General features: G+C 28.3%; 2 protein-coding genes across 2 annotated transcripts; both read right to left on the bottom strand.

Moving 5' to 3' along the window:
• Positions 1-1,606: 1,606 nt before the first annotated feature.
• Positions 1,607-4,151, bottom strand: LOC110646511 (uncharacterized). Its single transcript, XM_058141454.1, has 8 exons — positions 4,040-4,151; positions 3,812-3,853; positions 3,326-3,706; positions 3,120-3,269; positions 2,462-2,586; positions 2,306-2,355; positions 2,022-2,118; positions 1,607-1,807 (listed from the first exon to the last, which is right to left on the bottom strand). The coding sequence occupies exons 1-8, from the start codon at positions 4,149-4,151 to the stop codon at positions 1,607-1,609; spliced, it is 1,158 nt and encodes a 385-aa protein (XP_057997437.1).
• Positions 4,152-6,510: 2,359 nt separating this feature from the next.
• Positions 6,511-8,962, bottom strand: LOC110646507 (uncharacterized). Its single transcript, XM_058141414.1, has 3 exons — positions 8,779-8,962; positions 8,241-8,688; positions 6,511-7,016 (listed from the first exon to the last, which is right to left on the bottom strand). Exons 1-3 carry the CDS (start codon positions 8,930-8,932, stop codon positions 6,665-6,667), a joined length of 954 nt encoding a protein of 317 aa, XP_057997397.1. The 5' UTR covers positions 8,933-8,962; the 3' UTR covers positions 6,511-6,664.
• Positions 8,963-15,167: the final 6,205 nt, after the last annotated feature.

The raw sequence follows: 15,167 nt of genomic DNA on the forward strand, positions 1-15,167 counted from the left end.
TAGGTCTACCTATTATTTTCTTTCTATCCTCAACCCAATATGCTCTACTTATCTAATTGGAGTTTTCCTGTGTCTATGCTTCACATGACCAAACCACTTCAATCTCCCTTCTCTTAACTTATAACTGAAAATTTTGATTCCTCTAAATCCTAAAGGGATGCATAGGCAAAATTAAGTTCATGCACATTTTTCTAATTTTTTTTTTAAATTAATTTTATCTCTAGTTTTTTAATAAGTTAAAGTCTTTGCTTATTAAATTTTTCTTAAAAATAAGTTATTTTTATTCTTATTTTTCTTATTTTATTTTGCTTGAAAGATTTCTAAGAAAAATTAAAATATTTTTATAAATATAACTTAAATTATAAATCAATAAAATTTTCCTCTAATTTTTTCCTTTAAGTTGCTCTTAAACCGCCCCTAAACCGCTTTTAAACCGTCTTGAACTGTCATTTTTCGAACCGTCTTTTAAACCGGGGTTCGAACCGGAACCGGCAGTTCAAGAACCGTCTTCCAAACCGTCCCATGATGGTTTGGTTCAGGTTCATAATTTCATTGAACCTAAACCGGCGGTTCAGGAACCGTAACCGGCGGTTCCTGAACCGTGGCCACCCCTAGTTTTACCTAATAAAAATTCTCATATAAGGTGCTATTAGGACTTGATGGATTGCCAAATGTGTTTTTCAACGGTGTTATCAGGATGTTGAATCATCTAATTTATTTCGACGTGTTTAGCGCTTTTTTTTTCTTGAGTTCTTGATTTTGATCTACACAACATGAATCTTGTTTTAATTCCTAAAGTTGATTTGTTGGGATTTATGAACCAATTGCGCTTAATTAGTATGTGCAATGTGGGTTACAAAGGTCATTGAAAGAAAGCTTAAGTCCTGATAGCCACTTTGGTTAAGGAGAAGCAATGCAGCTTCGTTATGGGCATAATTATTAAAGGCCGAAGGCACACCAAGGCACCAAGTGTTCTGGAGCCTAGGCGCAAGGCCTGCGCTTGAGCAAAGTGAGGCACAAAAACAAAAAAAAAAATTAAAATTCAAAAAAATATTAATATTCCATAAAATTTCAACTAGCATAAAACTAAACATAACAATAAGTAATAAACATAAAGTAATAATAATTTTGCAATCCAAATAGAATAAAAATGAACTACTATATCTTAAGAAACTAATATAAAGTGTCACAATCCTAAACATATTAACATAATAGACACTAGTCACACTAGTAATCAAAGCCAAAGAAAGTAAACTAGTTACAAAATAACTAGTTAACTACTCTTCAATCTATATCAAGAGTAGCATTAGTAATCAAAACTAAAGTCAAGTACTAATTACTAAATACAAAATAACTAGTTAACTGCTTTTCAATCTATTTCAAGTGTAGCATTAGTGATCAAAACTAAAATACTAATTACTAATTGCAAAACAACTAGTTAACTACTCTTCAATCTATATCAAAAGTAGCATTAAAATCTTCTTCATATTCCCCTTCAGCTTCATCCTCTTCATACTCATCTTATTCAAAATCAATATCTTCATCTTCTTCAAAAGATGTCTCTTCTCTAAGGAAAGGAGTATCAGCTCTAGATGGTGGCTTTCCTTTATGCTTTGACATAGATCTTAAAGCAATTGTAGATTCTATATTTTTTTTCTTTCCCAGATCTAATGTTGTAGGCATCCTCTTCAACTCCAATAGCTTTAGCAACCACATTCCAATTCAAATTGTCATCCTTAAACACAAGTTCATCATTTTCTAGCTCTTCCTCCATTTGACCCATCAACCATTCATTACTATTATTTGTCTTTCAATGAAATAGGGTCAATGCAGTCACATGCATCATATTGGTGCCTTAATGCCCGATTATACTTCACAAACACCGAATCATTCAATCTTTGCTGAGCAAGCATATTTCCTTTTTTACTATGAATCTATAAAATATAACAATTTTAATAAGTAATTTTTAAGAAAGAATAAATTAAAAGTATAATTGTAAAGAGACATGTTTTGTTACTTACATGCTCAAAAATACTCCAATTATGCTCACAACCAAATGCACTACAAGTGAGGCTAAGCACTTTTATTGCAAAAATTCTCAAATTTGGAGTTGAAGCTCTATAAGCATTCCACCATTCAGCTATTAATAAAATAATGCATATTAATTATGATTAAAATTATGTTACCCGGAGATATTGTTGTTCGATTCCTAATTGTCACAGGCATCCCAAATATGCTAGCACTATTTTGATACAAAAGCAGTTGTTTCATGATTTTGTCTTGCTCTTGTTAGGTTGGAATCAACCTTTGTAGAACTGTGTATAAACCAGTCATAATCTCTTCATCTGCAACAATCTGAGTATTTGAATAAAAAAAATTCAAGATTCAAATAATATCCAGCTGCATACAATGATCGGTGGAGTTGGCTTTCCCATCGTTCATTAATGATCTCAAACACCACCTTGTATTTTTCTTCCTTTTCACTAAATGACTTTGCAATTGCTTCTTTAGCCCTATCCATAGCCCCATAAATATATCCCATTGTCTCATAAATATATCCCATTGCAAGCCTTTTCTCACCATCAACTAATCAAAGCACACGGACTAATGAACCAAATATCTTTAAGATGTACACCATATTAGTCCAAAAACTAGGCATCATCACAATACTAGTCACTTTTTTACCAGCTTGCTCTTTCGCCCACTTACTTGTGGTCCATTTCTCTAAAGTAAACATCTTTCTCAAATTGGTCTTGTGCTTATGTATGCATTAAAGGGTAAGAAAAGTAGTTGTAAATTTTGTGACAGTAGGCCTAATTAGTTCTCTTTCACCAATGAAGTGCCGTAACATGTTCATCACACCTGGACGGACATAAATATAGTCATTCATTGTTACTGCACTTTTAATTGTGTTATGAAATTTTGGCACTTTCCTAATGCCTTCTAGAATCAAATCTAAGCAATGGGCAGCACAAGGAGTCCAGCACAAGTGTGGACGCTTAACTTGTAACAACTTTCCTAAAAACAAAACGAATATGATAATATAAGTTTTTATTTACTACAATCATTAATTAAAATGAAATTTAAATAATTTAATAAAAATTAAAACTTAAAATTACCTGCAAGCACACAGTTGCTAGCATTATCTATCACCACTTGAACCACATTAGCCTCCCCAACATGATCCACAATTCTATCAAGCAGCTCAAACATCTTCTCACTAGCCTTTGAATACTTTGAAGCATCCACAGACTCAAGGAAAACTGTTCCTTTTGAGAATTCACTAAGAAATTAATCAAAGTCCTTTGCTTTTTATCTATCCAACCATCTGCCATTATAGAACAACCATACTTTGCCCATTCTTCTTCATAGGACTTCAATGAATTCTTCACATCTATAGAACAACCATACTTTGCCCATTCTTCTTCATAGGACTTCAATGAATTCTTCCCATCAGTAACTTCTCTATTCAATAAGGGAACCCATAATTCATGGTAACTTGGTACCTTCAAACCAACACCAAATTGTCCAACAGACTCTAACATCACTTGAAAACTTGGATAATTGGCAGTATTGAAAGGAATTGCCACATCATACATCCATCGAGCTATATCCCTACATGCCTTTTCTTGCAATTCTTTTTTGGATGAATCATTTATGGTGGTTTGCTTCAACTTTGCATTTTTCCTATCTTTCATTACCCTTTCTGCATTTTGAGCAAAAAATGCATCAATATGACCCTTTGTCCTTGGCTTCTTTCTTATATTTATAATTTTATTACTTCTTTGCTATAAGACTTCTATGTTTGCACCAATTTCATCTTCGTCTTCATCATCACCCATCCTCTTAACATCTTCAAAATCAGGAAAAGAACTTTATCAAAGTCCTTTGTTACAACCTTTTTTTAGCATATAGTCTTGTATTTCTTTACGTACATATGCTGGACACTTTTTACACATGGTGGCATTGCGATGTCCCCCAGCCAAATGTTACTTAGCTTGATAAATCCCTCCCTTTGGAACTTTATTACAAAAGTTACAAACAAGATCATTTGTATTTGGTGGCTTGAATAAATGCACATACTTCCAAGCAGGATCTTTTCTATTATTGTCACTTTTATCTCTAAGGGCAGCAGATGTTCTGGTGTCCATCTTTTACAACAAAATAAGAAATATCAACTCCCTATATCAATAGCATAGCCAGTTTAGCAAAGCAATTTATCACTCACACACAAGTCACAAACAACGATTCAATTGTCATTTCAAATAATATTTGTATTCAAGAAGTAAAAATTACAGTAAATAATATTTGAAATATTCAAGAAAGAACACTCAACAAATACCCATTAAACTATTTTATTTATTTATGTTATTACAGCAAAAGGCATGTTAATTATCAATAATATGTTAATAACTTAATTATTAGTATATTACTTATGTTGCAACAAACACCCATTCATTGTTGTTGGGCTACATTATTAGTAAATAATTTATTTATTGTCATTTTATTTATTTATGTTAATTTTCACTTGTCTTTTTTCTCTTTATTATAATTTAAGATATAAGAAATTAAGGGTTAGTGGCTTACATGTGACAGATAGTCAACAAATAGCCAAATGTTGAACAGAGAATTAAAAGAAAAAATAGCAAAAAGAAAGCAGCTAGTGTCAACAACTAGCAAATTGTGTCATCACTCATCAAAAAGCACAAAGCAACTGGTGTCATCAAACAACAAAAATCAACTCAAAAGAAAAAAAAAATAGCAATTGTAGTATAGGTGAAACCCTAAATCACTAAAAATTTCTATAGCATAACAGGAGAAAAATTGAAAAAAAAAAAAGCATGCTAGCAGCAACCATGGCTTAAAAACCAGCAAGAATGAAGAAAAGAAGAATAAAGAAAGCAGCAGCCATGGCTTGAAAACTAGCAAGAAGGAAGAAAAGAAGAATAAAGAAAGGAGAAGAAGCCGATGATGAGAAAGAAAGAAAGAAAGAAAGAAAGGAAGAAGAAATAGAAGAGGAAGTAAAAAATAATGAACCTGAATGCAAAGGTCAGCTAAGTTTCTAGAATCTTCTCCTTCTTTTTGTCTTATTCTTAACTTCTTCTTTTCACTTTTTTTTTTTAACTTCTAAAAGCTACCGTTGTCGTGGAGGAGTGGGGTTGGTTATAAAAGTCCTCTTCATTAAGTAGGGCGCCTGGGACTACTGAGGCATGCCTGGGATGTGCCTTGAGCCTGGGTGCACCTGGAGCCTAGGCAGCGCCTTCTCAATGTCGCCTAGCGAGGCACGCCTTTAACAACTGTGGTTATGGGGTGGCATATTATGAGAAATATTGTTTTAGTTCAAGAGGTTTTGATGGAGAGACATATAAAAGGTTGATATGGAGAAAGCTTATAATAAGCTTAGCTAGCAATTTAACACTTTGTTGGATGCATGTTTAGTTCATCTTATTTTCAAGAGTCTTACTTTTAACAGTGCGTGCTAGTCTTATGGATGGCATTCCAACAGAGGTGTTTTGTCTTTCTTAAGGTGTCAAATAGGGTTTTCTGCTATCACCCCATATTTTTTATGGACTTGACTTGGTCTATAAAAATTTGTGTATAAAAATTTATAGATCTATACTTGTTCTACGAAACCATTGGGCTCTGATATCACTTATTAGATATCTGGGGAGCCCAAAGGACCTTAAGAGAATCATGAGTCTTGTGAAAGAATATACTTATAAACTTAACATCTCATCCAATTCAAAATTTTAAAGCAATCAATTTATGAGTCCTTCCCACTTATATGTCTCTCACTCATCCCATCTTTTGTCAATGTGGGAATTCCAACCCTTGAATATTCCTATCATGAAGATTAACTTTTTTTCAATGTTCTTATTGTACTAATTGTACACAAGGTAACATAGAAAGTCCATTGAAAAACATAGTTATATTTTTTCAAATGAGTTCAAACTTTTCAAAATTATTTTTCATACATATTTTATTGTCTCCAAAGTGAGAAATTTTTTTTGAGAAAATATACAAAAATTCACATTTTTCATACTAGTTTAATTCTTGGAATGCATCTTTTAATCCACAATAAATTTATTCTTCTAATCCGTAATAAATTTGTTGTACGTTCAAATCACTTGCCTTCATGCTAACGTTCAAATTTTAAATTTACCTATAAAAAGAGGTTTCTTACATTGACGTGAAAACAAAAAACAGTGCTAAATTGAACTAAAATTTCGGTTTGATTCGGTTTTAATTCTTACTCCTTTCAGTCACAATTCTAATTCCATTTTTTTTTTTTTTAAGAATCCGATTTCAGGAATTTTTAATTCTGAAACCAAATTGTACACGTCTCTATATATTTTTCACTATCAATATTTTAGGTTTTCTTAGAAGAGATGTTTTAGTATAATATTTTAGATTATCGCTAAATTTTATTAAATAATTTCAAATTTCTTAAAATAAATTTTTATTTTATATATATCAATAACTAGTCAATAATCCAAAAGAAAGAAAAAAAAAAAGAAAATTATTGGTAGACTTAAATATTTGAACTGTTAAACAAACAACAAGAACGAGATAGAATCCAAGCTCATACTATAACTATAGCCTATATATAGAGGTAATAAAATCTAACCAGTGGAGATGAAAATGGCATAATGATCAATATAAGTCACTTGCAAGGGGTGAATTTGCAAGTATCATGGCCATAACCAGAATTCGCCCTCTTAAACCTAAGAGCAGTGAGGAGAACACTCCTTTGGGAGCCCATTAAGGCCCAGTTCATATGTGTAACAACACTTATTGAATTGTAAGAGAATTCCAGACTATTATAAGAGTTGAGGAGTGCTGTTGTCCCTTCCCTCAGGAGAGTCCTGTAAGGATCTCCTCTCCCTTGTAGGCCTTGCCATAATGACATGTCTGTACCATATCTTCTTGCTGCAAGCAACCCAAAAACAACTGCTACCTTCATCTCAGGGTTCACTGCCCTCCAGTAGCATTTGTACTCTGGCATAGTCCAATACCTGGAATTTCACATTAATATAGATGTTTGTAAATTTTAATTAATAATAGAATATCTACTTCGTAAACCATATTATCATCATTTGAATTCGAACCCTGCAATATGAAGTCTTAAGATATAAATCTTAAGCCTTTAATATGTGTTTCTTGTGACAAAATTTTTCTTTTTTCCATGAAAATAACTCCAAAACCATCAAGTCATATATAACTCATTGGTATTTCTTTATGGAAATTTGAATTCATGTTAGGCATTAATTTATTGTGTAAACTATAATTTAGTTTTTAATTTTTTACAAAACTTATAACTTAATTCCTATATTTTCAAAATCAAGTAATTTAGTTCCTGAGATTTGACATAATTTATAATTTAGTCTCTATTGTTAAAATTTCAGTTAAATTACCATTATTTTTAATAAAAATTACCAAAATGTCCTTTAACTCTATTTTCAATCTGAAAGCAATTTAATCCTTGAGATTTTATTTTATTGACAATTTAATCTCTAAAATTTGGTTAAACCTATAAATTAGTTTTTGTAGTTTTAAAACCAAGTAATTTAGTCCTTCATATTTTAATAAACTTACAAGTTAGTCCCTACCATTAGAATTATGATTTCCAATTAAATTTAGCAAAAATACTAAAATATTTTTAACTCTATTTTCAATCTAAAAATAATTTAAGCCTTGAAATTTTATTTTAATAAAGATTTGTGTCCATGTTCAATTTTTTATATAACAATATAATATAATATAACATATGAAAATATTTTATATATATATCATTAAAATAATGACATAAACAAAATTTTACAAAATTATTTATTTGTCCTCTTGAATGCTTTTATGGATCAAGTTAAAAACTCAAGACTTTCACATTATTCAGTTTTCATGTCACGTGTGTGGAGACTTTACCTACTAACATTTGACAAGTGCACTATTCTTTATAAATGTAATGCTTCCTGGGTAATTTTGCAATTCTAATCCTCACATGTAATTAACCTTGCATGTGCACCATCGTATACTGGAACTCTAATGTGTGATTTATGGTTTAATTATATTTACTAACCCTATATATAAGGTTAAATTAATCGTCTTAATTCTTTAATTATCTAGGCCGCTAAATTCTTTAATTATCGTTAATTTTCCTATGCAACTTCAGTATGCTCAAGCTTCTGCTATAAAGCAACCAAAAGAAAAAAAGAAAGGGAGAAAAAAAGTAGTCAACTTACTGGTGTGTACAAGCTGATGCTTCCAGGAAAGGAACTGGTGGCATAGGAGGCAGTGGAGGCAGCGGAGGCAATCTAGGGATTGGAGGGAGCTTGAAAGGTGGAGGCGATACAGGCACTGGAGGCCTTACGGGATTTACAGGTGCAGGCATTGGGTTTGTGGATCTTGGACAAAATGACATGGGCTGAGCAGGCTGAGAAAGCAAAGAATCCACGCTGTAAATTTCCATATCAAACATCCTGAACATCAGCTTTAGCTTTTGGGCAGGACCAGCTGCTGCACCACAGCCATTTGAACTCTGACCATTGCTTGAAATCTCAGCATAACAATTGCTCAAGTCTGGGGCGCCATCAAACCTCATTGCGTAGTTTCCAAACCAATTTGTTGTCTCTTCTCTTGACATTGTAATTTGGCCATTACTATCTGCACAGGCCATCGTGACTTTGATCCCTGCAAAAAATAATGTTATTAATAGTACAATGTCCAAACACAAAGGAAATGAAGAAAATCAAGAATCGAGTAAATGGCTAAGTATCTGACCATAAATGGGATAGTCGAAGAGAGATCTTTGGCCATCCTTGCATTGGTCACAGAAGACAGTGCCACTAACCATAGCATCTCCTAGAGCCCCATCAATGGCTGAAGCAAGAATGAGAAAGGCCAAGAAAAGGCGCTTGTGTGACCAAAAACCCATGTTGCATTTGGCAGCTATGGAGGCAGAGCAGGCAGAATAAAAAGGGCTTCATGGATGTGAACACTTTACAAATTAGTCAAAATAAAAAAAATAAAAAAATAAAGGTGATCTTTGCAATGAATTAACTCTCAACTGCCTACATTTATGAACTGCTGAAAAAATAATGAAAAAAAAAAAAATTCAACCGAATTTAGGTAACGCAAAAAGGGTACGGGGAATTCATTTAAGAAAGGTAATAATATATTGATCCTTGTGTTGTGTGGGTAGGTCCGCTATTTATTTGCCATACTAGCTGTCATATGCAGGAGAAATCACTTCATTTGAAAGGTTAAGCATTTTATTTTAAAATCAGAATTTGATAGCCTCATTTCTTTTATTTTTTTATTTTTTATGAGCAAAAAATATTTCAACTCAAAATTTCCATCCAAATAAGTAATTAATCAAATTATTCCCAATTTGCAATTTCCACAACAAATATTAAAATTAGTAATAAAAATTTTACGATAATATTAATTTTATAGTCTATAAAGTAAATATATAACAATAATATAAATAATTACTGCTAATAACATAAAATGATATGACAGCAATTATTGATATCATTAAAAAAATTTTTTAAAAACTATTAATAACTTTTTTTTCTACAACAACAATAATTTTATTGTAAAATACTTACGAATACAAATTTTTAGCAGTAATATGTAACGATTCATATAATGCTACTATTAGGGGTGAGCATATTTCAGTTCAAATCGAAAAATCGAATCAAACCTAATCATTTTGATTCAATCGGTTCAGTTTTAAAATTTAATCGATTTCGTTTGATTTTATATTATAAAAATTTCGAGTATTTCGATTCGGTTTGGTTTTAAAGAGAAAAAAATCGGTTAAACTGAATAGTAATTTTATATATTCAAATCGAATAGAATCGATTTTTGAATTGATTTATTTTTATGGAGAATTTATAAATTATATTTAATTATATATATATATATATATATAAATTGTTTAATTTCAATAATTAATAGTTATTAGGTTCAAACAAAAGTCAAAATTAGACCAAATAACTTGAAAATCAAGTCTAAATTTAAAAATCAATCAAAAATCAAAATCGATCTGTTTGAACCGAATCGAATTGAAATAGAACGATTTAGTTCGATTCGATTTTTCATCCATTTCAGTTTGATTCAATTTCTAAAATATATAATTCGGTTTTTATAATTTAATTCGATTCGATTCGTTTCGGTTTGAACAAAATGCTCACCCCTAGTTACAATAAACTTATTTCAACAAATTTTATACTTTACACGATAAAAATTTTTCCGGCTAAATCTTTTTTTTTTTGTAGTAAAAGGCCAATTGGATAGAAAATATCAAATCTTTTAGTTAATTGATAATTATATCTAAACATTTTAATTTTGAATCACATATCTCAACATTAAGAGAGTAATTATAACCAAACTTCAATAAATGTATTGACTATAAACTGTTTTTTTTTTAATAAAATTTAAATTTTCTAAAATTAATTTTAAGATTTGATTATAATTGCTCATAATTTAAAAGGTTGAAATATATAATTTAAAATTAAAATATTTAAAAATAATTAATCTGTCATATGAGTGATGTTGCCTTCAGCTATTAAAATAAGCTGGGTATTGTTATACCCACTTATCCATGCAAATTATATATCAAAATATAAAGACTTAATAATTCAAGTAATTGCACTAGAAAATGACATTAGTTCAAGTTATAAGGAATAATTATTAATAAGTGCACCTAATGTTCCAAAATGAATATGGAATGCATCCCAACAACAATATTCAAAGAAAGATCCACAGAAATCCTATTAATAAACACCAGCGAGGTCCTTTTTATTAAAAAAAAAAAAAGTATGAAACAACGTGAAGTTAGATGTCAATTGTGATATTTATGATAATATTAATTATTTTTGATAAATAATAATTAGAAAAATTCAATAGCCGTCTTATGAACCTAACACATTCATGGCAGAAGGAGCTCCTTGCCTCCTTCCGTTCCAAAAATGCAAGAGGTTTGGTTAACTCTGCAGATAATGGCTTCAAACTTTAGGCGGTGGAGTGTTTGTTGGCCGTTAAAGTTAGAGAATGCATTGATAAGAATGTACAAGAAGCCATTCCCTTTTCCTTTTTTTTTTGTGGTGGAAATAAGTTTAACAAGGATACCCCCATTTCAGGGTAATGGAGAGTCATGGACCATTGAAATTTCAATTTCAATTAGGGTTGTGCATGATTTTTAAGAATTTTAAAATAAATTAAAAAATTATACTGAATCAATAAAAATTATAACGTATCGAATTTATTTTAATATTTTAATTCGATTCTGATTTTTTATTAAGAACTAAATCAAAATCATATTTAAATTGAATCAAAATTATACTAAATTAAAATTTAATCAAAAATCAATTCTATACATGTTATTTTTTATATATTTTTTTAAAAATGCATTTTATACTTTGAAAATATGTGTTTATGGACTACATATAATATGACATTATCTTTTATTTCTCTACCTTTTTTTAATAATTTTGATTATAAATTTATTATAATTTTTAATTTTATATATATAGCTAAAGAATATATAAATAAAAAATAACTAAAAAGTATATTATATGATATATTTAAATAATTATATTATATAATATATTTAATCTTAAATTATATATATACACACCATAGTTAATGATTATATAATTTAAAAATAATTAAAAACTATATTATATAATATATTATGTATTAATAATTAACTTTAAAATTAAAATATTAATTTAAGTGTATTTTTTATGAAAATATGAGAAGTTTCTTTCTATCTGCATTAAATATTTAGTTATTTTCATACAACCAAATAGCAAGTAATAACAGCTTTTAAAAAACATAATAAATTTTCTTTTTAATGCATAATTTCATTAAGATGCAAACAATAACATTAAAAAGATCATTCCATCTTCATTCAATCTTTATTATAATCATTAAAATCACAATCTTGAAAAATCTAAATTCATTCAACTCTAAGAAAAATCAAATTACAAAAAATAAATTGAAATTATAGCATGAGAAAATAAGATTATAATGAAATTAAACACCACCAGCACACAAATATTTCAGAAAAATCAACTGGGATGAGAGACAAAGAGGAGGTGAGATGGTGATTGCATTTGCGAGGTCAAATGCGGCACAACAAGCAGAGGTGCCCTCAGTTTGATTACTTTGATTTTTTTTTTAATTGAATTAATTTTAAAATTATATAAAAAATTAAATTAAATCAATTCAATTAATTTTTTTTAATAATAATTGGACTAAACTCAGCTAATTGGATAAATATTATATTCGGACACTTAATTTTAAGTGTATTTTCATACCTAAAAATCACTTAATTTTAATTTTTTTTAATAAAATTTATTAAATTTTAATTTAATTTTATAAAAATTATTATAATTAAAAATTAAAAATTTTTTAAATTAACCGATTGATTTCAATTATTTATAAATAAAATTATCTTATTTTATTAATTTAAAAAAAACATAACATATACATTTAGTTTTTTTTTTTATCAATTATCATTAATTAAATAATTTTATTTATAAAATAATCAATATATTAATAAATTAATTTAAACATCTTTAATTTTTATTTTTAATAATTTTTAAAAAATTAAATTAAAATTTAATAAATCCTATAAAAAATTAAAATTTAATAATTTACATAAAAATACTTGTGTGAGGGAACGCGTAATAATTACCTAACTAATTTCAATTTCCTTTTCAATAACAGACAGCGCAAGCTACGTGTCACGTGTGTGTTTCTGTTTTATCTATACGCGTGAGGTTGCAATTGTACAATAGAATGGAAATGGGCCGGTTCCCCGTCTTGACATTTTCGTCCACGTTTCATAAGCTAACGGAATGGGATGGGAGAAGAATGAATTTGCTTATTTTAAATATTTATTTATTATTTTTTAAAATTATTAAAATTATATTTTAAACGTATTAACTATCATTTAATGTCATAGTATGTATTATTAAATTTTGTATATTTTTAATTAATATTTAGATATTAAAATAATAAAATTTATGAAAAAAAATTGTAAACATAACTTATATATTTTATAAAAAAATATAAATACATATTCATTCTCTCACAATAAAATAAAGTTAGTATCTCATAGTTAGATAATGAATAAAAAAGTGACGTGTTGTCTCAATGACTGAATTAATTGAACTAAATAAAAAAAATTAAATTTTTAAAAGAATAATTAAAATCGAACTGATAAATTGAAAAATTAATATAGATATACAGAGAGTAAGATTTGGATTTTATTTTTATTAAAAAAATTATTTCGATATAATTTTTTAATGGGATTAAGACTAAAAACCTTGCTCACCTAAAGGAACATCTCGTCCAGAGCCTAACCAGGGAGATATAATTTGGGCTTGGTATGAGCCTTTTTCTTTTATTTCATTTACATCTTTTCATCCTAAAAGACTGCCTTTGAATTGAATTTCCAGATTGCATGAGAAGTCCAATTTGATTGTAGAATTATGAAAACTCTTTCACTATATTATAAGGAAACTGCTTGCTCTAGTAATTAAAGAAAATATAGCCACTTCTTCCTTTGTTTATTTAATTCCAAAGATGGGATTCATTGCAAGCCGTGAACTGAGCGAAGATGAAATTACAAATTTAAATTGAGATAAAAGATTGTAATAAAAAAAAAAAAAGAAATCAATCGAGCAGATATTTTTCGACAATGTCATAAACTATCGAATTCCTCATCCTTTGACGTGATGAAAATTAACACAATATTATCATCGTTCTCCTGTATATTGTCCTCTCGACTCATGTAATCGGGTTTAATTACCTGCTGCTTGGGAGATGGCAATGTATTATTTATAGGTGTTATTCAATGAAAATTAATTCTTGAACTACACAGATTGTTCCTCTTAATTGAATTGTTAAATGAACATCCCTAAAATATAAGCTGCTAGTTTTTACTATTTTGTTTAATATGAACAAATAATAATTGCGTAAGTATTTTATTATTTTAGTGGTAATAGTTGCTATTCTAATGCAATAAAAGATCCGGCACTTTATGATCAATCCGTTAATTGGACGCGTATCCATTTGATTTAGGAAAAATTACTTTTTAATCAATTTATTTTAATAAAATTCAATATTTGATTTTCTATTTTTAAAAATATATTAATTACTTTTTATATTTTTATTTATTTTACTCTTTAATTCTTGAATCATTTTAGATGTTAATTTGAAATACATTCAATTCTTATAATTTGAAAATTACTACAATATAGTCTTTCTATTTTCTAAATCTCAAATTATTTAGAGTTTTTAAAGATAGTTTTTCTATCCTTTGAGTATATTGACTAACTAAAAATTTGATTTAAACTAAACAAGAGATTAAAACAGACAAAACTAAAAATATATAAACTAAATATTATATTTTTTATAAATAAAATAATTAAATAGTTAATTTCATTAAAAAAAATTTAAAAGAATATTTTAAAAAAATATATGTTTTATTATTTAATTTTAACTATTAATAAATAATATATTTTATTATTTAATTTTAATTATAAATAAATAAATAATATATTTTAATATTATGTATAAATAAATATATTCATATGTTAATAATATTATCAAAATCCAGAAAATAACTTTCTCGCTTTTTGAGTTAAGGAAAATCTATCAAGCCACTTTCTGAGTGCCCAGATGTAACAACGTTAACTTTCTGACCAATTTCTAAATCTAACATATTGTTGGAATTCCAGGTATAAATAGATTTAGAAATTGAAGACTAACCATAGAATTAGAAACTTAAGACTAACTAGGAAGCGCAAGATTAAAGCATTGAGGTAGTTTGGCTAAGGATCTTCAAGTGCCCAATAAGTATGAAAATTAACTTTGTTTAGTTGACATTTTATCTCAACTTAATAAAAAGTCGAAGTAGCAATTTCCAAGAAACTTACCCCATGAGGGTTCACTTCAAATACAGAATTTGAACTAAACAATGTTTAAATTAAAATTTATTTAAAAAGTTGAAAAAGAAAAAGAAATTTATTTAATTCGGTAAAACGCCAAGTTTGACAAGGAAGAGGAAATTGGAATAAATAAGAAAAATTCTAAGAGAAATATTAAGCACGAGTAACTCTTTTAACTTATCACAGACATGAGGTTTAAAC

Source organism: Hevea brasiliensis, unplaced genomic scaffold, assembly GCF_030052815.1.
Source record: "Hevea brasiliensis isolate MT/VB/25A 57/8 unplaced genomic scaffold, ASM3005281v1 Scaf1, whole genome shotgun sequence".
Classification (NCBI taxonomy): Eukaryota; Viridiplantae; Streptophyta; class Magnoliopsida; order Malpighiales; family Euphorbiaceae; genus Hevea; species Hevea brasiliensis.

Excerpts from the sequence above, each read along its gene's own strand:
- LOC110646507 (XM_058141414.1), bottom strand. The coding sequence starts at position 8,932 with ATGGGTTTTTGGTCACACAAGCGCCTTTTCTTGGCCTTTCTCATTCTT. Across the intron at positions 8,689-8,778 it reads CTTCGACTATCCCATTTATG|GGATCAAAGTCACGATGGCC; the intron begins GTCAGATACTTA and ends TATTTTTTGCAG. Across the intron at positions 7,017-8,240 it reads GCATCAGCTTGTACACACCA|GTATTGGACTATGCCAGAGT; the intron begins GTAAGTTGACTA and ends GTGAAATTCCAG.
- LOC110646511 (XM_058141454.1), bottom strand. The coding sequence starts at position 4,151 with ATGGACACCAGAACATCTGCTGCCCTTAGAGATAAAAGTGACAATAAT. Across the intron at positions 3,270-3,325 it reads TTGTTCTATAATGGCAGATG|GAACAGTTTTCCTTGAGTCT; the intron begins GTTGGATAGATA and ends AATTCTCAAAAG. Across the intron at positions 2,356-2,461 it reads AAAAGGAAGAAAAATACAAG|ATTGTTGCAGATGAAGAGAT; the intron begins GTGGTGTTTGAG and ends TCAAATACTCAG.